The following is a 27,090-nucleotide window of genomic DNA, read 5'->3' on the forward strand; positions in this document are numbered from 1 at the left end:
GATTGTTGGTTTCTTCAGCTCCAAGTCTGGGATGTATGAGATAAAGAGGAAACCCAGGGAACTCACCACTGCATCGTTCTTCGGGTCCCAAGGTCTCTAGCCAGGCTTGCCTTCTTCTCTTCGCCTTTCAAAACCTACTTAGGTTGGTTTGTTTTATTATTATCTTTTTAATTAAATAAACTCTACCCCTTATATGGGGCTCGAACTCACAACCCCAAGATCAAGAGTCACATGATCTTGTGACTCTTCACTGAGCCAGGCAGGCATCCCTACTTATGTTTGTTTTATATATAGCATCTGGAGTTTTTAGTTTTACTTAGTGGGGGGAATAGAGAACAGTATTTCTGTTCCATCTTCCCAGATGCAGAAGTCCCTGCAGTAGCACATGAAGGGTCTTTGTGGGCTGGGCTCTGCCTCCTCTCCAAACTCATTGTCGCCACATGACCTCCTCCTTGGTCCCACCATATCAAACTACTTGTAGCCCCTTGAACTTGGTGTGCTCCTTTGTGTCTTCATGCTCTTGGGTGTTCTTTAGCCCCAGATGACCTCCCCACTTGCTTTTTTTTTTTTTTTTAAGATTTTATTTATTTGACAGACAGAGATCACAAGTAGGCAGAGAGGCAGGCAGAGAGAGAGGAGGAACCAGGCTCCCTGCTGAGCAGAGAGCCCGATGCGGGGCTCGATCCCAGGACCCTGGGATCATGACCCAAGCCGAAGGCAGAGGCTTTAACCCACTGAGCCACCCAGGCGCCCCCCCACCAACTCCCTTTCTTATCTGTATTGTTTCTGTTTTGTTCATTTGGGTTTTGTCTGTGAAATCTACCTGGACAGTTCATACACTCTTGCCTTGGGCTGAATTTTGCCTCTTCTGTCCTATGTGGCACTTTAAATTACCTCTATAGTTGTGTTTCCATCTTGTGTTGTAATTATTTGTCTTTTTCTCTAACCAGACCATGAACTGCCTTTGAGGGCTGGGACCCTATTCTATTTATCCTTACCCTCAGTGACTAGCATAATACTTCAGAATTGTTTATTGGATGGGTGGATGAGTGACTATATTTTTAATTTCCTTCCCAGGTTATTAAATGCATTTATCTCCTGCACCCCATCCCCTGCCCAAGCCCCCAGCTTACATATCCACTGTGTGCTTGCCTGCTGCTTCTACAGTGGAAGAAGAAATCCAGCAGGCTTTCCTGAAGGAAGGCCTCCTCAGACCGTGGCACTCCATTGACTGCTGTTAGCTATACTGTGTAGCCTTCTTGAGTTCCTGTGAGTGTAGACTTAGTGGTGCGCTTCTGGCAAAAGTATCTTATTGAGGATGGGAACCATCATTTTTATTACGCCAGCACCTAATAAAGTGACATTCTGACACAGGCACTTAGTAAACACTCCTTAATGATAATGAGGAAATGAGTCTTGATGGCTAATTGCTGTCTTTCCTTGCTAAGATGCAAGGAAAGAACAGAACTGTTCCCAGAACTGTTTTGTGGATCCTAGAAGATTTTCACTTGCCTACATGTTTAAGTAAATCTCAGGCTGTTTAATGTCCTAATTTGATGCTATAGGTTGGTTTTTAAGGGTCCTTATACTCCCTCTCTAAGTGCTAGATTAAATCCGGACTGCTCAATTCCTGTGCTCCTGCACTGTAGGTCACAAAGCTCAGTAGACACACTGAGCATGGCATTGAACTCCCCCTTGGAAGCTGATGGCAGTATATTTTTTAAAAAATCAAAACTAGGGCGCCTCAGTGGCTCAGTTGATAAAGCGACTGCCTTTGGCTCAAGTCATGATCCTGGAGTCTCAGGATCGAGTCCTGCATTGGGCTCCCTGCTCAGCGGGGAGTCTGCTTCTCCCTCTGACCCTCTCCCCTCTCATGCTCTCTGTCTCACTCACTCTCTCAAATAAATAAAATCTTTAAAGAAAAATTAAACCGTTTTTCTTTTTTTAGTTCACAAGGCCCTCATTTAATTAAGGCAGCAAACATGTAAGGAGAGAAAGAAAATGAGCATTGGAGAGAGGGAATAGAATATAAATTGGTGTTATAGCCAGCCAGGGGTGAGACCCACATCTAGAACTGAAACTGTGATTAAGAACGTCACACCTCTTAGCCACTTCTGTTCATTTTATTTCCGTGAGGAGCTTGGTTATTTTTCCTTCCAGTATGTGCTGCACACTTCCCTTTGTGCACACAAAGCAGTAAAGGGTCCCAGTGGAACCAGCTTCCAGACGGTGGGAGTAAAGGGTCAAGAAGTGCCCTCCCACCCAAACATGTCACAAGCCACATGCATAATTAGTTCTTGGGTATGCATCGGTTTTGGGGGCTTCTCTCAAAGACTGCCTTCTAGGAGTTTCTGGGGAAATGAAATTTCTGGGTAACATCCCGGCTCTTGTGGCAAAGCCGTTAAGACAGCAAGGAGGAGGGAGATGGAGGTTCAAGGCAAATGTAGCCCTCCTCATCGGACACACGTTTATGGGTTAACTTTGAGTCTTTTACGGTTTTTCCACAAGCAGAGGCCTAAACTTTAAAAACTATTTTCTGCTTTGTTGCACTTGGCTTGTGAAGCCCCAGGTGATTTTGACTACACACTGCCACTCACTCCTCCCAGGAAGCCCAGGGCTTACCTTTACAGCCCTGTGTCTTGGCTGCCCCAACTCTAGTCTCTCCCCATGGGAGCCCGAGGAGCATCCTACAGGAATCCTGACAACGACCTGGAGGAGGAATAGCTCCTTCTTCTGTTGGAAATAGCTCTGGAAGTTACTGAACCTGTTCTCAGAGAGCAGGGTTAACAATGGGGAAAGAGTATAACAGAGCGAGTATGGGCTGCTCCCGGACTGGGACGAACCAGCGCATGTGTCAGAAGGTTGAGACCAGAGAAGAGAAGGCGGACAGAACTAGAGCTGGGCTGGGGCCCCCCACTCAATGAGTGACCGTGCAGGTGACTGTGCTGTTAGCTCTGCCACATAAAATTAGAAGAAGGGTCCTATGCTCGTGGCTTGGTAAGAGGATTCAGTGTGCTTATAATGCTAAAAAGTGAAATAGTCTTGTGGGGTTGGTAATTACTGTCTTGAATTCTTTTCTTGTCCTGATTTCTGGTTTTCTTGATCAGGCCCTGAGCAGCTGATAAATTCCTCTGGTCTCTCCTTACGCCTCCCACTTGTTTCCTGGTATCAGTACTAAAGGCTGCCCCGAAGCCCCACGGTGAGCCCCAGGCTTCAAACCGTGGCTTTCTGTGCCTGCGGTCGCTTTGAACCCTTTTTCACACCTGTTGTGCTCAGTACTGTGGTCAAGCTGACCTTTCCAATTGCCTGTACTCAGCCCTCCGCTCAGGCAGTCCACGTAGTTGAAGCCTCCTTGCCTCCCCATCCAATAGGGTCGTCCTCCTCTACCTTCTCAAGTTAAGAAATCGACCCAGAGGAGTGGGAAGTCTGCTGGAGGGTGTGGTAGAGTGAGGTTGTCATCCTAACTGCCACCTGCTGGCCTTTCCTATCCTCTTGAGCGTATCCTTATCTAGAAAGTGGAGTATTACCTACCACATGGGATCGTTAGGAATATTAAATCAGATAATATGTTTAAAATATCTGGAACAGGCTGGCCACATAAGTGGGCACTCCGGAAATACTCATTTCTCCTTTGCTGTGACGTGAAAATTCCCTTTCCAAATAGGAAGTCCTGTATGCGACAGCCAGTTCTCCTGCCTCTTATCCCCCTTCGTGCTGCATCATCCTTGATGGACTCCCCTTCCGTCTAGAAATGCTGTGCGTTGTGAGTTGTTTTTCCAGAAATTGGATTTGTGCCTTACCCCTTGGGATAGCCGAGGTAGGTTGTTGAGGCAGCAAACTAACCGGGGTTTTAGTTAGGTGTGTGGCTGGTAGCGTGGTACCAACGCTAGCAGACATGTGTGGGAATCGAACCTATGATTCAGCTACACCACTGCCTCCGGTGACAGCAGCACTTCTCTTTCATCTGTGTGTGCTCCGCTTGCTTCCATCCAGCTCTTACAAGAGTCCTGAGAGGCAGGCAGATTCTCACTCTATAGAAAAAGAAAATGAGACCCAGAACGCAGTCCCCTGTGTCACACTAGTAATGACTGGCAGAACCCAAAAGACATCACAGTTGCCTTGATTTTTCTATCTGGTACTTCTGTGAAGTTTTGAACCCAGGTGAGAGCCCAAATTCTGGCCATTCAAGTGAAAGTTTAGAAGGTGTGGGGCTCTACCACAGAACCCTCTTGCTTTGCTGTCACTAGTGTACACCTTGTTCCGTTTCTTACGGGTTATTCATTAGTTTATTGAATGAATTATGTGCTGGGCACCGTAGGCAACAGGGATTCTGTCAGAAACAAAGGAAAAGAGTCATGCCCTGATGGAGTGTGTCCTAATGGGAGGCTGACAATCAGCCAATTCAAGAGTGTCCGTGGTGATGAGTGTGGTGCAGGGGAATAAGGCGGAAAGGAAGCTGGGAGTGGGATGGGGCAGGCACTGAGTTTTCACTTTGATTCTTTGTACTGTCTGCTCTGTGAGAGTGGTCTGTCACACCCTATCCCCAGATTCCGGCATATCAGAGGACTTTTGGAGACTGGTTTTAAGAGGTGAACCAGCTTTACCCAGTAGAAGCAGGCGCAGGAGCTGTCTGCTTACCCACTGAATTACCCAAGACCTCCCCAGCTTAGGGCAGAGATAGCCTGGATAATGCCTTGGAATGCTGTGGTAGGTGGGGAGGGAGGCCGTGCTGGTTTTTCTTAGAGACTTTTTGTTAAATCTAGAGCTCCCCCTGCCGTTAGAAGACAGGGAGGGCTCTCAACTGATCTTTTAAAATGATTATTTTTCATCCTAAGGGTTCAGAAATGTTTGTTTGGTAAATAAGGAGTGCGGGGACATTTCGATCTTTCTGCTGCCACTGTTGTTGCTGAGGCCCAGCCCCCAGGAGTGGATGGGGGGAGGAAGCACAAAGGCCCAGGCAGGACAGGGTCATATCTGTGCTTTTGCTACTTTTAGCTTCTCCCCTGTGCTCCTACCACAGCCAGCAGCCTCTCAAAAGTTATCGCCACACACAGTTTCACAGCTGTTCTGAAATTCTAGGGCAGCAGAAGTGAAACTGACCACTGTCTTGTAAATTTCTCTCTTATTGCTCTTGTTCCCTACTTGAAGTGAGTCAGGCCTTTTCCCCTCTTATCCTCATGGTGTCCCAATTCATCCTTTGTCTTTATAGCCAAGTGTTTGATACAAAACTCTCTTCATTGTGCCACATTTGAGATTTGGTCCTGGTTTGGTCTGGTTTGCTGCCTCAAGAGCTGTGGTCTATGTAGCGGTAGGCTTCAGGGTCTGTAGGGAGCCCTTCCTGTCAGCTGCTGGTTGTGTGCACTGGGGTCAACCATACACTTACTGTGAAGTTCTTTTAGCCCTCAGAGATGAAATTCAAGGTAATTTTAGCGACACTGTTATATTAGCTGAAGTGAAGAAGGAAATGGCATCCAAGCAGATGTAGGTCTTTCTGGTGGAAGTTTGGTCACTTTGTGATTCCGAATTAGGTCGAAGAAGTAAGGTGGACCCGACATGCAGCCGTGGTCCTTTCTGTGTCCCTGTCTTTACCAGAGTGAGCTGGGGCCCAGCACACATTCTTGGAGGGTTGACTGGTCAATAAGGATTGTGCAGCTAATGGTCAAGTATTGGGTCCAGGATATTTTTTTACGTTGCATTCCATTTGTGCACTTTATAGAGCCCGAGCTTAGGGAGTGACTGTTCTCATTAGGAATGAACTAAACAAAACGGTTGTAATGGGGTAGCTGAACCATGAAAGATACGTGCTTACTCAGGTGCCATGTTCTTCTTCACTTCCGCTGATAAGATCTAGTATTGCTAAAATTAACTTGAATTAAGATGCTTTCTCCAGCGTAAATTATAGCTGTACACATGAGCTTCATAAAAGTAATTGTTTTATGATTCTTTTCCCAACAGCTTTGAAAAGTCCAGCTGCGTTTCATGAACAGAGAAGGAGCTTGGAGAGGGCCAGGGTAAGACCTTTCTTCCCCGAGGGCCTGCAGAGCCCAAGGCATGGCTGGTGTGTTCCTTCCAGCCAGCCCACACCTCAGTTCCACACACAAAGCGCTGCCTTTTTCTGTTCCGTCCCCACCCCAGCCGTCTCACAGCATGAAATGATACGTGATCAGGATTTCTCCTTTTCTGCATTTAAGGGTGTAACAGTAGTCCTCCCTCCTGTTGCTTTGGGGACCGCTGGTCTGTTCCCATCTTTCATCCCACCTGCCCTTTTATAGATGCCGGGGTGCGAACACCAGCCACGGGAAAGCCTGCTGAGGACTGGTCTTCCACGTCCTTGGCTGCTGTGCCCACGCCTCTCTAGGAGGGGCATTCCGAGGGGCAGGAAACCTCACCAGTCTCCATGTGCCCTGAGTAGCCAGCGTCCACTGGAGGCAGTGAATGCAGAAGCTGCGCCCCAGTTTGAGCTCTGGTTCCTGCTACAGCACCTGGCCTGCTGCCTTGTCCCCCCTTGGTTTCAGTTCCCTCAGGGGCCTCAGGGGGATATTCTGCTGCCCAGTGTGGGCAGAGATGGGGAAGTCGCCAGACATGCTTCCCCTCTACCCCCTTCACTTTTTTCTTTTACATAAAAGACAAGGAAAGAGAACCTCCCCGGTGGAGGGCCATACAGGTCAGGCTCCCTAAGACCCACAGCTCTTGCAGAGACTGAAATACTTACTTCTGAGACTTTTTTCTGTCTTTCTTATTTTATTTCTTTAAAATTTCTAAGGAAAATTATGACTAATTCCTAGAGTTAGTGGGAAGAATGAGGTCATACACCAGGAACCAAAGCAGTAACAAGCTGCGCTGGTGTAGTTACTGGGAGGAGTGGAGAATCCAGCGGGCGGTGGGGCTCGTCTGGGCCCCCGACCCAGCTGTAAGACTTGGTGCCGTTACCTGGCCTGCTTCGCGAGTCGGCAAGCAGCTAACGAGCTCGGTCGAACCGCTCTTACTTACCGATTACTTCCACGTGCCGAGTGATGTCGTCCTCCTGGTTCTGCTCCCTTGGGCTCTTAGGGGTTGGGTGCTCTTCTCTTCATTTCGTAGCTGCACCTGGGAGAGGTTAACTCAGTTGTCCAGCTAGTAAGTGGCAAAGCTGAGACTCAAAGCTTGGTCTGTGGGCTTCAGGTATTTTCTTAATAAGTGCTGCATTCTAGCTCGTCCACAGTTCAGAATGTCGGGTGGCTTAGAAAATACGGCTCCCTCTGATGCCTGTGAAGACCTGTGGTGTCCGACTCCTGTTCTGCCATCTTCTGTAGCAGCCGTGGCAATCCCAGTGCCCTCTGCAGGTGGGGCAGAGTGACAGACACAGAGCCGTCTCCTGCAGGGTTCCACGCTGCCCGGTCAGGGCTTCGAGGCAGCAGGCGAGCGCCACGGCTTTACCGTTCCCACAGGCAGTGTGCTCTGGCTTGTTATTTCTGCTCGACGCTAGTCTACCTTGTCCTGTCCTATCCTGTCCTGTCCTGTTCTGTGCTGGCTTTGACCTACTCATGGTCTTGACCTATCGTTTGAAAAATTCTGGTGCTGTAGTTAAGAGCCACAGACTCTGGAGTCAGACAGACTTGGGGCCGCCTGGGTGTTACAGCAGTGGGCTGGCGCTGAGCCTGGTCAGGGGACGCTTTAGTTCACTTGGCATCTCAGAAATGCAGAAATGAGGGCATTGGATTTGAAGGAACTACACCTATGACACCGTGTGTCAGAATTAGTATTCTGTTGGGCAGCCATTCAAAATGAATGGAAAATGCTCATGAGATCATACATTACAGTTTTTGAACAAGATATAAAATTATGTTCACTATGATTACAACTCTGCAAAATGAGACATCTGCATGGAAGAATGATTAGAAATAAATATCCCAAAATACAGTGAGTGATTGAGTTTTTATTATTGTTTTACTTTGTGATTTTCTACATTTTCTTTAATGAAAATGTATTACTTTTATGATAGTACAAGTAATAGATTTTTTTTAAAGATTTTATTTATTTATTTGGCAGACAGAGGTCACAAGTAGGCAGAGAGGCAGGCGGGGCGGGGGTGGGGAACAGGCTCCCTGCTGAGCAGAGAGCCCGACACAGGGCTTGATCCCAGGACCCTGGGATCATGACCTGAGCTGAAGGCAGAGGCGTTAACCCACTGAGCCACCCAGGTGCCCCCAAGTAATAGATTTTTAAGAAACACATTAGTAATTCAACCTCAGAGAAACAAATAGTCTTGCCGGCGCGGGGAGGGGTAGGCAGGTGCACTGGAAGTAGATGCAGTGCCCCCGGACCTCCCCTTGCCTCAGAACCCTGGAGGCTCCAGCTAAGATGGGGGGGCGGGGGGAGCCCACAGGGGTTCCATGTCATAACTTATATCCTGGATTTGAGATCCTCTTGGTGTGTTTTTTCTGTAGACAGAGGACTATCTGAAACGGAAGATTCGTTCCCGGCCGGAGAGATCGGAGCTGGTCAGGATGCATATTTTGGAAGGTGTGTTAGGTTGGAAATGCTTTCTCCCTGTGCCCTTGCCGCTTCCACCGTGCGTGCCCCACATTTCTTTGTCCTTCTTCCTTATCGCTCCCATTTCTGTGGCCGGCGCATAAGCCGGGCCTTTTACACCGTAGAACAGCAGGGCCGTGTTGCCACGCTGGTTCCGCAAATTCCCAGAGCGGCACAGTCACATTCTCTTGGGTTGCCCTGCCCTTTCTCCTCTGGCCATGTGGTGGCCCTGGATCTTGTCATCCCTTGGTATGAAAGCCTTTTCTCCGGAATCTTCTGAAAGCGCAGTCCCTTTCTGTGTTCATTCACTCCTTCACTCCCACGTCCATTCCGCATTCACGTGAGCACCTGCGCCACCCGAGCGAGCGCATCCTGGGTGTGTCCACCTGGCCCGGCACACACTTCTGTCCACATTCTAGTGAAGGAACGGTTTTGGCTGCTGAAAGCAGTGTGAATGTATCCATTTTGTTGTTGTTTTTAGTTTTGAGTCAGCTTTGAGTCTGGAGGAGAACTTCCTTAGTCTGAGCCCCGCATCGTGTAGACAGAGACGCTGAGACCAGAGCAGGGACTGAGTTGCCTTTGTAACCCAGAAGGCTTGAGGGAGGGCGAGGAGGGCTCCATCATCTGCTGTGCTTTCGGCTCTGTAGCCCCCGTGCCCAGTGACCTTGACTGGCTGTGCTCACGCTCTGTCTGCAGTCAGGGCCCCTTCTATGTCCTGTAGAACTTAAGGCTGGGCCGCTCTTCTCTGCCTGGGACACTCTCTGCATCCTGATGGCTTCTGCTCCTTCCCCAGAGGGAAGGAGAGCTGCTCTGGAGTTCCCAGGGTAGAGCCAGGTCCATTCCTACATCCTCCTGCACTCCATTCTCTCCCACGGGCAGAGACCTCGGCCGAGCCTTCCCTCCAGGCCAAGCAGCTAAAGCTGAAGAGAGCCAGACTGGCTGATGACCTCAACGAGAAGATTGCACAGAGGCCGGGCCCCATGGAGCTGGTTGAGAAGAACATTCTGCCTGTGGAGTCCAGCTTGAAAGAAGCCATCATTGGTGAGGAGGCCCCAGGCACCCTGAGTGGACGTGCGGGCCGGATGCAGGAGGAAGGGGCTCTGGGCTTCTCGCTGCTTGACTTCGTGCTTCAACTTGGGGAACTGAGGCGCACAGTGTGAGAGCCGGAGAAGCAGGTTGTGTTAGCTTGGGACAGTCCCAGCGGCCTCAAGGACCATGCCAGAGGCAACAGCTGTGCCAGATGGATCCCCAACTGCTCTGGGCACACCCCCCGGCCCTGCCAGGGGGGTGGTTCAGGAGAGATGATGGCTGAGACTGGGGCTGCGGGATGAGTTGGAATTCAAGTCCACTATGGGCTCCAGGGACGGGGAGCCTCTCAGGGCGAGGAGCAGCCTGGGCGTGGAGCTGGAAGGAGGTGGGAGGTGGGCAGAGTCCAGGACGTGCCAGGGCCTTGGGTGCCACAGGTAGGTGTTCGGACCTGATTCCTTTAGACTTTGGTCATTGTTAGTACAGGCATGTCTTCTTGGCCCCAGCGGGCCTAAGACCTGGTTCTGGGCAAGGCTGTGCGTTCCTGCCCCTGGGAGGTCGCCATGAGGCTCACCTACTCCCTCCAGTGTAAGGAGTTAGATCTTCTGGGCAGAGTACCAGGGGGGAACCACAGACCCCAGAGCAGGCCAAGTGGGGCCGTGAGCTCAGGGTCAGAGGGGGCTTTGGTTTCTAGGGCCTCTGCGCTGTGGGAGGCACCCAGTGTGCCCTGACAGCCGCTCTGTCAGTTGGGGCGCATAGCCCTCTTAGCTCCCGCCTTCTCCCTGGCATTCATCCCACCACGTCTCCGTGTTCTCCTGCCCTGGTCCTCACTGAATTCCATAGCAGCCCCTAATGCCGGGCCTGCGTTTAGTCCAAAGTCGGTTCTGGACTCTCCAGCCACCCAGACTGTGAGAGTCGGCATGGTGCCAGGCCCTGCGTGTGAAGTCACGCAGTTTACAAAGATGAACACGGTATGACGCTGCCCTCCAAGAATTCAGTCTGATGCAAGAAGACTGACGTAGGAACATGCGATTTCCGAGCCTGGCTCCTGGTCAGATGCCAGCACTGTGTATTAAGAAGGCCACGGTCCTGTGACATAGTAGCTGAGTCACCTGGCTCGCGGGACAGGCTGCAGGCCCACGGGCTGTAATGGGTATAAAGGGCCCGGCGGTCCTGGGCGTCTTGAGAGACTCACAGAAGGGCTGCTGCCGTCAGCAGTCTTGTTCGTTACAGACCAGGGGACAGGTGCTGTGGTGACGGCGGGGGGGGGTGGTGGTAATGGTGTGTCAGGTACAGTGCGAGCCTGGTCCGCGCAGGCATCTCTCAGAGATGGGTATGGTGGGGAGGCCCGGAGAAGTAGTGCAGACAGTATGACACATGTGGGGTCCACCTTGCCCAATGGAGAAGGTACAGAAGGACATTCCAGGCAGAGGGGACTGTGTGGGCAGTGGCCTGGAGGTGCAGCAGAGCATGAGTTGTTTGAGGAGGGGGATGTTAACCCTTAGTGACCTGAGGGAAAGGAGCACTTGCCTGCCAAAGCCAGATCCTGCGGGTTGGGGAACGAGTAGGTGGTGACAGCAGATGCGGGCCGTTTGTTCAAGAAGTGAGTGGAGAAGGAAGAGCGAGGGAGATGGTGGTCTGCAAAGGAGTTTCAGGCCAGGAGAAATGCAGGTTTGTGGTGGAGAGGAAGGAGTCAGAGGAGGAGATGGGTCCTGGGAGGGGAGAGACTCGGCCAGGTCTGAGGAGGAGGGGGAGGGGGCCGAGGCGGTCCTAAGCCCTGATAAAGATGGGGGCATGACGGGGGCTTTGCAGAGGCCGACCTCCCGCTGTCTTCCCCGCATGCTCCCCCCAGCCGCCCACAGCACGCCGCCGCCCTCTCCTCCAGGCCTCCCCCAGCTGATCTGGAGATTCGAGTCAAGGCCCCTTCTCCAAAAAGTCTTCCCTGAGCATCTCCACAGAGTCTGTGTTCCCCTTGAGCAGAGGGGACTGGGCCAAAATCAGAGGGCCGGGACCCTGTCTCTCCACAGCCTGCCCCTGGCCCGAAGCTGGTCATAGTAGGGAGGGAAGTGGACTCTGCTGGGCCGCTGGCTCCGGCTGGACCACCCTCTGGGGAGGAGCCCGGGGAGGAGCCCCTCCGGCCCAGGGTCCACCACCCCCTGCTGGGAGCCACGTGGCTGCCGTCCCTCGGCACATCTCCTTGCTGGGAGGAAGAGATGCTGGGAGAAACCCAGATGTGTCCGTGGCCTGGGGTACACGGCAGTAATGGCGCTCCGTTCCCCCCATGCGCTGCGTGCGTGGCCCCTGACGGGACGGAGGAGAGGGAGTGTAGGAGCCAGCCGTGCCGGAGGACCGGAGCCAGCCCTGGCAGTGGGTGTGACTGGCGCCCTTGCCACCGCCAGCTAGTGCAGGTTCGAGCCCAGATATGTCCTTCCCTGGTCCCAGGAGAGGGAAGAGCCTCGGGTCGTGGCTCTGGAGAGGAAGAGTCTACCGGGAGAGTTCCTGGTTTGTTCTTGTTCCCTATCGGCGGTCTTCGCACCGCTGTGGATTTCCCCGGCGCATCAGACAGCTAACCTTGGCCTTGACCCCCGCCTCCACTCCTCCCGTGTGAACAGTGGGGCCCGAGCAGAACTTCTTTCCCCAGCAGTGCCGTGCGGGTGGTTGTGATGTGAGGTTTTGAAATACCCTACTTGTCTTTCCTTCCTTTTGTGTCCTGGGATGTCCGCACCAGGGCCCTGGCCGTTCTGCTCCTCCCTCCCGGCCTGGCCCCAGCCCGGACTCTGGCCGTGCAGCCGGGCGGGGCGCTTGGAGCCAGCGGGATGGGTTTCCTTCTGGTGGCTGCCGCTGCCGGGCCTTCGATATCCGGGAGTCACAGGCCACTAAAAGGAAGTCACCACTCATCCAGTAACCCTGTTCCACCTATCTGGGGAGGCGTACCTTTTCCTGGAGGCCCTTAGCCTGTCCCTGCCTCTCAGGGGGTTGAGGCAGCCTGGGGGAGGGGCCGGGCTCTCGGGCTGTTGGTGCCTTTGAGCCTTCACTGCAGGGTCCGCGAGCCTCTGAGGGAAGAGGAGAGTTTGTGCCACCACAGGATGGACATGAAGTGCCTTTAACAGCAGGGAAACATCTAGATGAGATGGTGGAGGTGACAGGCTACAGGGAGGGAGCGTGGAACTTGACTCCGAGGAGTGGACACAGTGCAGAGTCCGGGACGAGGCAGCACTTAGCACGGTAGCTAGCGCGCTCCTGCCGGTGCTTCCCGGTCGTGAGGAGCTTGCTTTCCTGGAGCTCTTTCGGACCCAGCAAGCCCGTCTGCTGCCGGTGTTGCTCCTGTCTGCCTCACTGGAGTGGAGGTGGGGGCGGAGGGGACAGGGCAGGCCCCTTGCTGGGACAGGCCCGGCTGGGGGAGGAGTCTTACGCGGGCTTTGGCTTTCAGTGGGCCAGGTGAATTACCCGAAAGTAGCGGACAGCTCTTCCTTCGACGAGGACAGCAGTGACGCCTTATCCCCCGAGCAGCCTGCCAGCCATGAATCCCAGGGCTCCGTGCCGTCGCCCTTGGAAGCCCGAGCCAGCGAGCCACTGCCCAGTGCCACCTCTGTATCCCCTACTCAGGTGAGCTCGCCTCTCTGATGCTTTCCCTGCTCCCCGAGGGCCCCAGACTTGCTGGAGCTGCCCAGAGTGAGGTCTCACCTGGGCCGGGTGGGACGGGGAAGCTGGGGTGTTGCCTCGGCTGCTTGGGTCCCGGAGATGTTGGCAGTGGGCCCCGTTTCGGCTACCTCAGTCAGCCCGCCTGCCTGGGGCTGCCTCCCGGTGAGATCCCTGAGGCTCCCTGGCCTGTCCCTGCGGCCACCCAGACCTGCCCGCTTCTCCTTCATACAGTTCAGTGACCTGTTCCCTGCCCTCTGTGTCTCTGTGTTCCAGTTCCCTCTGCCCTGCCCCCCTCCCCGGACTGCTCCTTTCACCTCCCCTCGTCTTTGCCCACCGTTTGCGCCACCTGCTCCCCCCCACCAGCAGTGCTGGTGCTGGGGGAGATGCCTGCAGCGCCATCCTGCCTGATAGGGCCACGCCGCCTCCTCCTCTGTCAGGTTGTGTCTCAACTCCCATTGGGCCCGGAATCCGGAGAAACACTTTTCCTGGCAGAGCAGCTGCCTCTGCCTCCCAGCCTCACCAACGGAACCACAGCCCCCGCGGCCAAGCCCACCCCGACGCTCATTAAGGTACAGGTCTCCAGCCGACTGCCCTCCCTCCCCTTTCGGGAAACTTCCAGGCCCTGCTGTGACTTTGTCCCAGTGCAGGGGACAACTGCAGGGAGTGGGGTGCCTATGTCCCCCTGGGTCGGGGACTGGCGAAGGTCACTGAGGTGATGTGGGAGTTTCTCCTCTCTCTGCGGCCGCTGGCTGTCACACAGCCGCTGCTTACTGGGCACGGCGGGCCTGGATCTGGACGGGTCCTCCTGGTTCTTCCTCCACCGTCCCCCGTGAACCCACCCCCAGTACACCACCTCGGGTCCACTGACCCCGCGAGGCAGTCGTGGTCTGCTCTGTGAAGGACGCAACCGAGAAGGGAAATGATGGGCCTGAGGTCACAGGAGGGCCACTTTGGGCATTTTATTTTTTGAAAGATTTTATTTTGGGTAATCTCTACACCCAACGTGGAGCTTGAACTTTGAACTCCAAGATCAGACTGAGCCAGCCAGGTGCCCCTGGGCATTTTTTATTCTCCAAGGCCTAACAGACCATGTCTGAGGGGCAAGGCTCACCACCAGCCCATGAGAGGCCCACCTTCGTGTGGGGGACACTGTGTCAGGCACTGAGGCGAATTAAGTGCGGCAGCACCAAGACCCAGTGGCCGGGGTCCCCTGCCCTCAGCCGCCTGCCTCCAGGGTCTCTGGGACTTAGCCCCCGACACAGACCGTGGCCTGGCTGGGAGTATCCAGCCAGCCGTGAGCCTCTTCTGTGGCTGCTCGCAGCCTGGGAGCCGTCCTGGTTCCCCTTCCCTTGCTGGAGCCAAGCCCTCCCGGTGCCTCCGGCTGCCGCCTCTGTGTGTGGGGGGGCTCCCTGGTGCCCCTCTGGGTGGCGCCCCCACCCCCAGGCCTTCCCTGTTTGCACCATCTCTGCGAGGCCCTGAGGCCCTGCTGCTGGCAGGAAACTTCAGGTTTTGTGGCTTCCCCGTCCCAGAGGAGGCAGTGAGCCACCCTGGGGTCCAGTGCCCAGGCCGTCCTTCATAAGGGCCCCTGTCTCGGCCTCTGTGGTGTGTTCCTGGCTGGCCACCGAGGTCACAGTGTTTCCCCCCAAAATCCTTCCTCAACTCTGCTCTTTGTCACACAACTGGTGCCCTTCTTTGACCACTGCATGTTTGACAGACTGGTGGGACTAGATCGTGGACCCTTCCTCTGTTCTGGGTAAGGCCTCGGCCTCTGCGGCCCGGCTCCCCCAGCCTCCAACGCCCTGAGCTGCCGCTGCGGAGGGCAGGAGCCCCGTCAGTCGGCTGCTGCTGCCTCGTCCTGTTCACGCTTTGCTCCGGGTCATGGTGACATTGGCATTTGCTCGATTTTTCTCTCCGGGCTAGAGGCTCTTTTAAGTCAGTGGGGCTGCGCACAGCACGCCCCCCGTCGGCCGCGCACCCCCCGTCCCTGGCATGCCCGTGGGCGCTGACGAGGCCGCTGCTGCCAGAGGAGCCGTCCGGGAGCAGAGCGCGGCACCGGGGCGGGCGGAGCACGGGGGCCTTCTGCGAAGCCCCTCACTGCCCCCTGACGGTGCCCCCCGTCTCCTGTGTCCCCAGCAAAGCCAACCCAAGTCTGCCAGCGAGAAGTCGCAGCGCAGCAAGAAAGCCAAGGAGCTGAAGCCAAAGGTGAAGAAGCTCAAGTACCACCAGTACATCCCCCCGGACCAGAAGCAGGACAAGGGGGCGCCCCCCATGGACTCCTCCTACGCCCGCATCCTGCAGCAGCAGCAGCTCTTCCTGCAGCTGCAGATCCTCAACCAGCAGCAGCAGCAGCACTACAACTACCAGACCATCCTGCCCGCGCCGCCCAAGTACGTGCCCCCGCGGCGCCCCCCCGCCCCCCGGCCCGCCCAGAGGCGCCCTGAGCGGCCGGTGCCAGGCCCGGTCGGGTGAACCCCAGACCTTTAAGGACCCTTTGGTCTGAATCCACCTGCCCCGCGCCCCACGCCCATCTCTTCCCCAAGGGCGCTGCCCGTCGGGGCTCACGTCTGCCTTCTTTTCTCAGGCCGGCCGGCGAGGCCCCCGGAAGCGCCGGGGGCCCCCCGATACGCAGCCTCTCCGCTCCCAGTAGCGGCTCCAGCTCGGGCGCCGCGGGGCCCAGCGGGCTGGCGCGGCAGAACAGCACCTCGCTGACCGGCAAGCCGGGAGCCCTGCCCGCCAACCTGGACGACATGAAGGTAGATGGGCGCCCCCTTCCCGCGTCCCCTTCCCGCGGGAGCCGCCGGCAGCCTCATCTCCACGGGGCCCGGCTTAGTGTTCGTCCGTAGGGAGAGCGGCTGGTGCGAGGCCCGCGGCCATGGAAGGCAGAGCCGAGCTCCGGACTCTGGTCTCCTCCGGCAGAGGCCGCTGGAGCCTGCTTCGTGGCTTGCCTGGTCCTGGCCCTCCACGACGCCTGCCTTGTCGTGGTGGTCGGTACCGTCAACCGCGCAGCCAGCGCCTCGGGCCTTGGGGCCCACCGACCTCTTCTGCACGGCTTCTCTTCCTTGGTCTCTGCTGTGCAGCGTGAGGCACAGGGAGTGTCGCCCCTGCTGAAGGGCGAGCAGGCGGAGTGTTGAGGGCCGAGGGGCTTGCCGGAGGTCCCAGAGCGGGCTGGTGGTAGTCAGGAGTCACGCTTGGGGCTGTCCGCTTCGGCTCCCCAGCCTTTTCCACTTCGTCCACTGACGCCCACTGGATCTGCTGCATCTCCTCGGGAAAAGAATGGCCCACTCTTGGGGCACGGACCCCGCTCATGTCCTGCGGCCTTGGAGGGTGGGTCCTGTCCGGCGCTTGGCCTGTTTCTTCTGCCCCAATCAGAAGGTGGAACAGAGCAAGTTCTCCCTGGAGAGTTTGTGCTCCGGAGCAGACCGCCCCCCCGAGTCAGGATCCGACCCCAGCAAGGCGCAGCCCCTGTGCGTGTGGCCGGGTGCGGCTTCAGAGCCCATCAGACCGGGGTTAACGTCCAGCTCTGCTGCTCGCTAGGGGGCGTCCTGAAGTTCTTTGACTTTTGTGAGCTGGGGTTTCTCATCTGCAAAATCCGGTTGATTCAATTAAGTATTTAAGTAATCGAGCACCAGTTGTCGTGCTGGGGCTGGGGACAGCTGAGGGTATGTCATGCCCAGAGCAGGGTGGCGGTGGGGGGGGGGCATTCCAGGCAGGCCCCTCATGTGGTGAGGACGGGGAGAGGTGGGAGGCCAGGCTCAGGGTGCACACGTCCCACCCTCCGGGGCTGCCCTCCTGCCCAGACCCAATTATCCCTGTCGCCCTGCCCCCCTGACTCTCGGCCCCTTGCAGGTGGCGGAGCTGAAGCAGGAGCTAAAGCTGCGGTCACTGCCCGTCTCAGGCACCAAGACGGACCTGATCGAGCGTCTGCGCGCATACCAGGAGCAAGTCGGCCCTGCCCCGGGAGCCCCCAAGGGCCCTGCCGCCCCCTCCATCCTGCCTAAGGCTGGGGAGGTGGTGGTCGCCTTCCCGGCTGCCCGGCTAAGCACGGGGCCTGCCCTGGTGGCCGCAGGCCTGGCGCCAGCCGAGGTGGTGGTGGCCACGGTGACCGGCAACGGCGTGGTGAAGTTCGGCAGCACGGGCTCCACGCCCCCCGTGTCTCCCACCCCCTCGGAGCGCTCCCTGCTCAGCACGGGCGACGAGAACTCCACGCCCGGGGATGCCTTCGGCGAGATGGTGACCTCGCCGCTGACCCAGCTCACCCTGCAGGCCTCGCCACTGCAGATCCTCGTGAAGGAGGAGAGTCCCCGGGCCGGCTCCTGCTGCCTGAGCCCCGGCGTGCGGGCCGAGCTCGAGGGCCGGGACAAGGACCAGATGCTGCAGGAGAAGGACAAGCAGATCGAGGAGCTGACGCGCATGCTGCGCCAGAAGCAGCAGCTCGTGGAGTGGCTGCGGCTGCAGCTGGAGCAGGAGAAGCGGGCCCAGCAGCCGGCCCTGGCCCCCAGCCCGCTGGGCACCCCCGTCAAGCAGGAGAACAGCTTCTCCAGCTGCCAGCGGAGCCGGCAGCCGCCGGGTCCCGTTCACCCCTTCAGCCCCAGCCTGGCGGCCCCCACTGCCCACCACGCAGACACTTGTCCCCCGGCGCCCCCGGCCGTGGTCGTGAAGCAGGAAGCCGCACCGCCGGAGCCCGAGCCCGCCCCCGCTCCGCAGCTGCTTCTGGGCCCCCAGGGCCCCGGCCTCATCAAGGGGGTCACGCCTCCCGCCCTCATCACTGACTCCGCAGGGACCCACCTTGTCCTCACCGTGACCAATAAGAACGCGGACAGCCCCGGCCTGGCCAGCGGGAGCCCCCAGCAGGTACCTGGGTGTGGGGGAGCAGCGGCCGCGGGGGAGCGTGAGGACGCTGAGGGTGACAGCCCCTTCGACCGGGTCGCCCCGTGGCAGGGCAGGTTGTGCTCACTCCTGTCACCTTCCGCTCAGTCCTCCAGTGAGGGCTCGCCATCCCCGTGCGACCAGGGGACATTAGTAAGACTCAGGAGGATGGACAGAGCCGCCAGAGGCCCCGCGGTCATGAGGTGGAGCCATCAGGGACTGCCCATCTCTGTGCCCGGGCGGAGGGCCCCCGGATAGCTACTGCCTCCGCGCCGTGGGGGTGGGCCAGGCCCCATGAGGGGCGGGGAGAGGCCAGCGGTCCCCAACCCAGGCGTCACTGGCACTTGGCTCCCTGCTGCTGCCACCCTCACAGCCCACCCCTCCGCCCAGCCTGGGCCAGAGGTGAGGCTACTTTAGGCTTTGTGTGGCCTCTCAGCCCTGCAGAGCTCGGGGCTGGAGGAGGGGACAGTGGACTGGGACGGGATCCGGGCACCTCAGGATGGGAGACCATGGCCCTTGAGCGGCCTCCAGCAGGAAGGGAGGAGAGGGGACAGTGGACCCAGAGCCCCGCCCTGTCCCGTGTGGCTTGTACCAAATCCAGGCAGCCAGTCACCCCATGCCAGCCCTGACCTCTACAGCGTCCGTGGTCGGCAGGGCCTCCCCCAGCCCGCATCCCTCCTTCCTCAGTGGCTTCCACGGAAGCTTCCTAAAAGCCAGTGCCGCAGCAGGTTGTCCGGGCCCAGAAGCTGGGCGCCTCCCGCCTCGCCTTCCTGAAATGTGCCGGGCCCCGGGCCTGCTTCCCGCATCCCAACCACCGGCTCTCTCCCCGTTCTCCCGTCCAGCCCTCGTCCCAGCCTGGTTCTCCAGCCCCTGGCCCACCCGCCCAGATGGACCTAGAGCAGCCATCACAGCCCCTCTTTGGGACCCCTGCTTTGCTGCTGAAGAAGGAGCCGCCTGGCTATGAGGAAGCCGTGAGCCAGCAGCCCAGACAGCAGGTGAAGAAGGTAGACTGAGGCCTGGCCAGGGTGGGCGTTCGCCTAGGCTGCTGGGCTGGGCTCCCCCAGTCCCCCTTCCCCCACCAAGCCAGCTGGAAAACGGGGGCAGGGGAGGCCTTGCCAGGCCGGGCGGGTGGAGGGGGCATTTCGGGCAGATGGGCCAGAGCCCGGCCCGACCGAGGAGGAGCTCTGGGAGCCCTCACGAGCCCGGCCGGTGGGCCCTGCAGGTCCGGCTCTCAGCTCCAGGATGGAAGGAAGGGGCTCTGCCCTGAGCCTGGCTGGGGGCCTCCTGTTCTAGATTTTCATCTTTATTCCCCGTTTGTTCTACAGGAGAACGGCTCCTCCAGCCAGCAGATGGATGACCTGTTTGACATTCTTATTCAGAGTGGAGGTAAAGCCCAGACTCCCTGAGCCGACTCCCCAGCCGACCTCCTCCTTGCTCCGTAGGTTGCGTTCAGCCCTGGGTGCTCGATTTATCGGTTTCTGTTCCGTCAAGGAACGCGTAAGGGGCGTTGTCATTTGGACGTAGCAGCCGCTGAGACGTACACCGTCTCCAGGGCTTGGACAAGAGCAGCGGTCGGGGTGCGGCCCTCCGGCAGGGATTGCTCTACCCAGCACCCCCTGCGTGGTGGGCCCCGTCCCCGCAGCCTAGGGTGTAGCGATGAGCAAAACAGGTGTTTGCCTTTGCACAGTTTTGTGAGGAAATGAGGAGTAGACAAGTAGATTCTACCATGTGTGAGGAGTAACTACAGAAAGCTGGGAAGGGAGAGGGGAGGGTCTCAGGTGTGCGGGGGCATTTGGGTTGACCTCGTCGAGCTCCCCGGGGGGCGCCTGTGGGGCCAGGTATGCTGGAGGAGTGGCGCGGGCACAGGAGGGAGAGAAGTCGCGGGTCAGGGCGGATCACGAGGCCTCGTGGGTGTGTGGCGGAAGGGCTTGGAGTGGAGGGTTGTTCAGGCGGAAGGGGAGGCAGCTCTGGGGATCCAGGGGGCCTGGGCCAGCCCGTAGCAGGAGGCGGAGAAGGACCTGAGTCTCGGTATACTTGGGAGCGCCAGTCAGTTTCCTTCTGGACCAGGCATGTGATGTGGCGAGACAGCAGGAGGGCAGCCGTGGAGGTCACCAAGGGTTCAGCCTGAATTACCCAGATGCGGCTGCAAGAGCGCCCCGGGCGCTCCAGGGCGTGCGTTGGGGATGCGCCCGTGCAGCCTCGGGCTGATGTGTCCTGAGACCGCCAAGCAGGGGCGTCACCTGAAGGCACGCTGGGGAGTTGTTGGCATCTAGAGTGACATTTGGAGCCACGAGGTTGGGTGAGATTGGGGAGGATGAGGCATAGTCCCGGGGCACAAGCAGCCGACGCCCAGCAGTGGACAGAGTGGGAGGGTGCCCTCAAGACCGTGAAGTCCTAACATCCGGGGCTGTCACTGGACAGCCGCGGGACAAGTGACCTCAGCCTGCTGCAGTGGGGCCATGGGTAAGGGCCTGGGGGTGTAGGAGCCGGCAAGCCTGGATAGCTCTCTGCACAGGGTTTCCTGCAAAGGGACCAAGCAGCTGGCCTGTCCGCATGCTGACGGAGGGGGTCCCTGAGTGCAGGGAGGGCACAGGGCAGGTGGGCGGGGCTCGGCGTCAGGGAGGAGCTGGGGGGAGTTCATAGGCGGCAGTAGCCAAGGAGGCGGAGTGCGTGTGGAAGTTCTCTGAGTGCTTTGCTGATGGCGGTAGGGAGGGGGTTAGCAAGACGGTACAGATGAAGCGAGAGCTCAGGCATGCAACTGTACGCTTCAAAACGGTGAATTTTAGGGGCACCTGGCTGGCCTCGTCCATGGAACATGCAACTCTTGATACTAGGATTGTGAGTTTGAACCCCTTGTAGGGTGTAGGGATCGTTTATTTTTTAAAGATTTTTAAATAAATAAAATGGCGAGTTTTCTCTCAAAAAAGAAATCCCTCAGAGTTGAAGAGTTGATGTTACTCCCAAGGTCATGGATTCTGACCTCACGGAGGCTCTGTGGATTCTAGAGTCTGCAGTGGAGCCTAAGGCCCATTTCTAACAAGCGCAGGTGGGCACTGAGGCTGCTGGGCTGGGCGGTGCTCGAGGGCAGTCCAGAAGGCTAGTCTTGAGCCGGGGAGAGAGGCCTGGGAGCAGACTTGGGGAGTTCCCGGTGTCCAGACAGGAACCCAAACTGGGAGGGCTCGGGCTCCTTGGGGGAAAAAAGGTGACCCCAGAAGCAGAGAGGGAGCAGGCCCACACGCTGGGCCTTGAGTGCCAGCCCTGAAGATATAGCAGAGAAAGGGAGCTGGGGGGTGCTGCCCGCCCCCTAAGGAACACGGAACTGGCCAGAGAGGTGGCACCAATGTCCTGAGAAGCCATTTGAGTGGGGGTGGGCATCTGGGGACACGGAGCGTGGTGAGATGGGCAGGCGTGTCCGGCTGGGATGGGAGGGGAACGGGAGGCAGGACAGGCCCTAGAGGGCCAGGGAGGGAGCAAGCCTGGTTTGCTTCTGCAGTACTTTTTTTTTATTGTGGTTAAATGCACAGAAAATTTGCCATTTTAATAATTTTAAAATGCAGAATTCAGTAGCGTTAAATACATTCAGTGTTGTACAACCATCACCACCATCTGTCAGTGGAACGTTTCCATCATCCTGGACTGACACGTGGGTCCTGTTAGGCAGGAGCTCCCCATCTCCCCTCCCCAACCCCAGGGAGCCTCCGTCGTACTTCCTGCTCTGACTCCGCCTGCTCAGTGGAATCCTGTTGTGTCCTTTGATTTCTGGCTTGCTTCACAGAGCACGGCATGCGTAAGGTTCATCCACGTTGTGGCGGCTGTCAGTTTCCTACCTTTTTATGGTCACATGAGATCCCACTGTAGGGACAGAACACCTTGTGCTGATTTGCTCCCCCACGAGGGACACTCGGGTTTTCCCTTGGGCTGTTGCACCTAACGCTGCTGTGAAGACTGCGCACTCGCAGCTGCTGGGAGCCCCTGCACGTCCGCGGCGGCTGCACCGTGTTGTTCACACCAGCCGTGCGCAAGGGCTCACATCTCTCTACATCCTCACAGGCACGGTTATCAATACTATTATCGGTAACTATTATTACAGACGGCTAAAAAAGCCACCCTACTGAGTGAGGTGGTGTCTCCTTGTGGGTTTGATCTGCATTTCCCTAATGACTAACGAGGTCGAGCATCTTCTGGCCTTAGGGGTTTGCAGATCTTTGGAGAAATGGTGGCATCCTTTTCCCTTTTTCCCTGTTGGGTTTTGTTGTTGAGTTGTAGCCCTTTAGTCTGGACATGAACCATCAGATCTGTGGTGTGCAGACATTTCCTCCCTCTCCGCGGGTTGTCTTTGCTCTTGATGGCATCCTTTGGTGCACAAAACTTGGAAATTTTTGTATGGTCCAATTAATGTTTTTGTTGTTGTCTGTGTTTTGGTGTCGTAACCAAGAAATCATTACCAAATCCAATGAAGATTTCCCGTTTTCCTCTAAGAGTTTTATAGTTTCGGCTCCTGAATTTAGATCTTTGACCCATTTGGAGTTCACTTTTTGTATGTGTGGTGTGAAGTAGGGCCAGCCCCGGGTCCTATTCCGGCCTGGTTCCTGACATCCATTCACTTTCTCGTTTGCCAGAAATCTCAGCAGATTTCAAGGAGCCACCACCCTCTCTATCAGGGAAAGAGAAGCCCCCCTCAACCTGCGGGTCGCCCCTGGCCACACCGTCCCCGCCCTCTGCCGAGCTCCCCCAGGCGGCGCCGCCTCCTCCCTCGGGCTCACCCGCCCTCCCTGGGCGCCTGGAGGACTTCCTGGAGAGCAGCACAGGGCTGCCCCTGCTGACCGGCGGGCACGAGGGACCAGAGCCCCTCTCCCTCATCGACGACCTCCACAGCCAGATGCTGAGCAGCTCTGCCATCCTGGACCACCCCCCCTCACCCATGGACACCTCGGAATTGCACTTTGCCCCTGAGCCCAGCAGTGTGGGCCTGGACCTGGCCGACGGCCACCTGGACAGCATGGACTGGCTGGAGCTGTCGTCGGGCGGCCCCGTGCTCAGCCTGGCCCCGCTCAGCACCACCGCGCCCAGCCTCTTCTCCACAGACTTCCTCGACGGTCACGACTTGCAACTCCACTGGGATTCCTGCTTGTAGCTCTCGGGCTGCAGAGCCGGGCCAGGAGGGGCTGGAAGTTGAGGAGCCTCGGGAACTCCTGGGAGCCCCACTCCCTCGGCCCGACCCCGCCTCTACATGGTCACGAGTCCCGACAATCACAGGCCCTGCTTTCCCCTCCCTGGGAGGCCGGAGCAGGTCGAGCCGCCGCCTGGCTCAGGCTCACCAAGGAGGGAAGCCGCCGGGACGAGCTCTGGGGTCGGCCTGCGGTCAGGCGGCCGGGACAGGCCAGGGCCATTCTGCCGACCTCCCGTGAGGCCGCTGGTGCAGTCTGGCCGCCGTGTGCTCGGGCACGCGAGGCCCGGGGTGGATCTCCTTCCTTCTCTCCCCTCTTCCCTGTGAGGGAAGAAACTAGCTGGGCCTGGGCCTCTACCTCCCCGTTGCCCGTGATGCCAACCCCAGGGTCCCAGGCTTCCTGGGAGGGGAGCCCCTTGCCATTGTAGTGTCTTGGTGTAGTGTAACCCTTTAGCGGCTGGTGGCAGACGGTTTCTGTACAGGTGTATATATCGCTCTACCCCCTATCGCCATACATACGTGTCCGTCTCTCCCGGGGGCTGGGAGGGGGCTTGGCGCTCCCTCCCGTCCTGTGCACAATACAGAAGGGCCTGGAGACCACCGCTCCTCGCGTTGGACGCAGCTTACCTCAGCCCCGTCACGCGCGTTTGCCATGTAGACACCCTGCCACGGCCTGTGCCCCACCTGTGTCCTGCTCCGTACTAGTGCCACGAGGGCAGAGGTGCTTCCTGGCCACCCACCCACATTCCGTCCCGCTGCCTCACTGCAGCCACCGCGGCCCTGGGATAGGAGGGGCGGCGGCCCTTAAGCTGTGGCCTCCTCTTGCCCTGGGGCCCAGCCTCCCTTCTGGCCGGTCACTGTCATTAACGGGATTAGGGATGGAGCCCCAAACCAGGGCTGGGACAGAGGCTGGGAAGCTGTGTGGACTTTTTAAAATAAAATTTAAAAACACTGATTTGGGTCCATTTTTGTTCAGTCCATAGAAAAAGGCGGGGGGTATGGCTGGGTCCTAGGCTTTCTAGACCATTCCAGGAAGGACAGAACCTTGGACACACAGCTCTTTGGCCCTAGCTGGACAGAAGACGGGAGATGGCTTTCCCAAGGACACAATTTATTGACAAACCAAAGAGACCAAGGAGCCTTGGGCCACCCCATCCCCTTCCTGAGCAAAAGCGGACAAAACAGAGATGGCTGTCCACCTCCTCACAAGGTTTTTGGTTGGTACAAACTCTGAAATTGGGGCCCGGGGTCTCTGTAAAGACCCAGGCAGAGCACTCCCCTAGGCACTGGGAGAAGCCCGCTCAACCCCACCTTCTGCTCCTGCCGCCCACTGTCCTCTAGTGACACTCTGGGCATTCCAGGTGGTGTCCCTGCTCACCGTGCCTGGCCAGAGCTCCAGTGTCGCCTCCCCTTCACCCCCACAGCCTGGAGTGGGCCCGGGCCGCCTCGGACCCCGTCCCAAAGCAGGCCCAAGACCGGCCCGGATTGTGCTGTTCTCTTCTTGCTTGAGGAAGGGGCTGCTCGGGAGCCAACAGGGTGGGGGAAGCCCGGGCTTGACCAGGCCGCTGGAGGAAGAGCGTCACCCGTCTATGTCCCAGCTGAAGAGGTGGTGCTTCACCAGCATGTCCTGAACACCCTCCTTCAGTGGCTGCTTCTCCTCCTGCACACAGGGACAGCCTCTGCGTGTGCAGCACGGCAGGGGGTGCGGGAGCCCACAGCGAGGAAGCCCGAGGGGCTCGGGTACCGTAGGATGCCGGCACTCGGGGTCCCCCCAGGCCCTGCCTCGGCCACCCACCTAGCGTCAGGTGATCGGCCACCAGACGCCTGGCCCGCCCTGCCCCAGGCAGAGCCCACAGGGGGAAGGCGGGCTGCAGGGCCAAGAAGCCACCCCAAGCACACGCACCTCTCTCTTCACAGGAAGCTCCCAGTCCTGGGAGAGGCTGAAGGCGAAGCAGCAGAGGACGCTGGAGGAAGGGAGCGGGGAGGCTGTCGGTCGCTCTCAGGTCAGCTCTGCCCCCCCCAGCCCCCCCCCGCCGGAGCACTGGGCAGGGGTTCCGGGAGCAGTGGCAGGGCACTCACCGGAGCTCGCACTTGATCTGGACCCAGCCGGGGCTGCGCAGGAAGGACCAGGGCTGATACCACTTCTCCACGGTCGGCAGGCTGGAGCAGAGCACCTCCAGCCACAGGTGCAAGACCTGCTCGCTGGGGACGGGGGGAGTGTGGGCCGCCCCGCCCCGCCGCCCCGCCCCGCCTTCGCGACCACCTCAGCGGACCGCGCCTTCCCTCTCAGCCAGGTCTCTGCAGAGGGGGTGGCCCCATGGCCCCCGGGCCCCTCAGTCCCGTCCCAGCTCTTTGCTCTGACACTCGGCCACCACCTGCTGCACGCAGGGACCTCAGCCCTGCTGGTCGGGCCAGGAGTGAAGCCTCCTCCCTCCGCTGGGTGCCAGACGCAGGAAGCGCTCACGCGGGCCCGGGTCTGGGCCGCAAACGCCCAAGCTCCCTTCAGGCAGGCGCCCCCCTCTCCAGGCACCTCGCTAAAACCTGTGAGTGGCTTCCCCAGCCCACAAAACGGCCGGTCGAGCACTAGAGAAAGGCCTTTGGGAGTCACCCTTGCTGCCTTGTCTTTCCAGGTCCTGGGCCCAGGAGGCCCAGCTCACGGGCACCCTGCTGCCCCCCAGAGCCACAGCCCAGGCTACCGCTCGTCTGACTGGACCGTCACTGGCCCACAGTGGGCAGAGATACTCACTTGAGCCCCACACAGATGAGGGACCGGAGCTTGACGTCCATTTGTGCGTGCGCGGCATCATGGGTCACGTTCACAGACTGCACAGCCTGAGAGGGCACAGCTGTCACTCGGGGGGCTCCAGCTGCCAACCCAGATGGCCTGTCCCACCCAGCACCCCGCTTACCCGGTAGAGCAGCTCCTCTGGGGTCAGGACTTTGCCATCTTCATCCAACCTGAGGGAGGGACTGAAGCTGCCGGCGCTGCCCTAGCATGCGTGGCCCGGGCTGGGCCCTCCCCGCACGGGGACCGCCAGGAGGCCGCGGGGCAGGGGATGGGGCCCGTTACCTGTACGTCTTACACAGCACCAGGCGTGAATACACCGAGTCAAAATCTCTCTCTACCTCCCGGCCTGCCGCCTGGGGGGCAAGGTGAGTGTAAGGGACAACAGGGAAGGCACTGGGCCAAAGCCACAAGGTCCGACTGAGGGCATCCTGCCGCCCCCGCCAGCTCTAGAGGGCCCAGGAGCTCAAGGAAAAGGATGGTGGGGGTTGGGGGTCCGGCCATCGACTTACCTCCTCAATAAAGAGCCATGGGTGGCAGGCGCCCCCAAGCAGGGACGGCTTCTTCAGCCCATGTTCAAACAGGGCCTTGAGAGCTGGGCAGAGGGTCCCTCGTACAAGGTCCGTGACCCCTTCTGTCACAGCATCATCCCCCGCGATGGAGTACTGACAGTGGGGGACAGGGTCTGAGAGGCGCCAGCCACCCCCTTCCCATCCCCACAGCCACTGTCACAAGACAGCACGTGCCAAGGTCAGGCAGCAGCAGCTCCCACGGGCAGCCAAGCCTTGTGCACCCTCTTACCTCTTTACTCCGTTCATCCAGGACTTCCACAAACTTGGCTGGAAACCAGCCTGTGGGAGAAGCAAGTCCCCGTGAGAAGCGGCCGGCCGGCGTCCCCACACCTCCCGTAAGGGCCTAAGGGCAGGCCTGCCGGCCGGGAAAGAGCAGCTCCTGCTGAGGCCGGAGGTCGCGGGGAGGGCGGCCCGGCTCGTGGTTTCACTGCCCAGCCCGCCCCTCCTGCACACAGAGGCCTCACCTCTCAGGCCGTTCAGTTCCCCGACCCAGCAGTGCTCGTCCTTTTGAGAGATGATCT

At 58.4% G+C, this 27,090-nt stretch overlaps 2 protein-coding genes across 5 annotated transcripts in view; one reads left to right on the forward strand and one right to left on the reverse strand.

Annotated features, from left to right (window-relative positions):
* MRTFA (myocardin related transcription factor A) overlaps positions 1-24,175 on the forward strand; it is a gene marked incomplete at its 5' end in the record, with an annotated part of 119,833 nt that extends 95,658 nt beyond the window's left edge. For 2 of the 3 annotated variants that reach the window (XM_080811270.1, XM_080811271.1), the window contains 11 exons: positions 5,956-6,011; positions 8,427-8,502; positions 9,391-9,552; positions 12,968-13,143; positions 13,617-13,748; positions 15,313-15,566; positions 15,761-15,932; positions 17,026-18,030; positions 18,888-19,040; positions 19,371-19,431; positions 22,665-24,166. In XM_080811270.1, coding sequence (XP_080667396.1) covers positions 5,956-6,011; positions 8,427-8,502; positions 9,391-9,552; positions 12,968-13,143; positions 13,617-13,748; positions 15,313-15,566; positions 15,761-15,932; positions 17,026-18,030; positions 18,888-19,040; positions 19,371-19,431; positions 22,665-23,179 — 2,762 coding nt within the window. In that variant the 3' untranslated portion in view covers positions 23,180-24,166. Of the gene's footprint in view, positions 1-5,955; positions 6,012-8,426; positions 8,503-9,390; positions 9,553-12,967; positions 13,144-13,616; positions 13,749-15,312; positions 15,567-15,760; positions 15,933-17,025; positions 18,031-18,887; positions 19,050-19,370; positions 19,432-22,664 lie in introns of all 3 variants that reach the window. The other variant, XM_080811269.1, reaches the window with a different exon arrangement.
* Positions 24,176-24,302: 127 nt separating this feature from the next.
* Positions 24,303-27,090, reverse strand: part of SGSM3 (small G protein signaling modulator 3) — a 44,077-nt gene continuing 41,289 nt past the window's right edge. Inside the window, exons 14-22 of one of the 2 annotated variants that reach the window (XM_080810319.1) lie at positions 27,034-27,088; positions 26,799-26,848; positions 26,510-26,662; positions 26,283-26,353; positions 26,122-26,170; positions 25,959-26,044; positions 25,292-25,414; positions 25,116-25,176; positions 24,303-24,872 (exon numbers count right to left, since the gene is read on the reverse strand). In XM_080810319.1, the coding sequence (XP_080666445.1) occupies positions 24,792-24,872; positions 25,116-25,176; positions 25,292-25,414; positions 25,959-26,044; positions 26,122-26,170; positions 26,283-26,353; positions 26,510-26,662; positions 26,799-26,848; positions 27,034-27,088 (729 nt within the window). In that variant the 3' untranslated portion in view covers positions 24,303-24,791. The remainder of the gene's footprint in view (positions 24,873-25,115; positions 25,177-25,291; positions 25,415-25,958; positions 26,045-26,121; positions 26,171-26,282; positions 26,354-26,509; positions 26,663-26,798; positions 26,849-27,033; positions 27,089-27,090) is intronic. The other variant, XM_080810320.1, reaches the window with a different exon arrangement.

Source organism: Martes martes (assembly GCF_963455335.1).
Source record: "Martes martes genome assembly, chromosome: 8".
NCBI lineage: Eukaryota > Metazoa > Chordata > Mammalia > Carnivora > Mustelidae > Martes > Martes martes.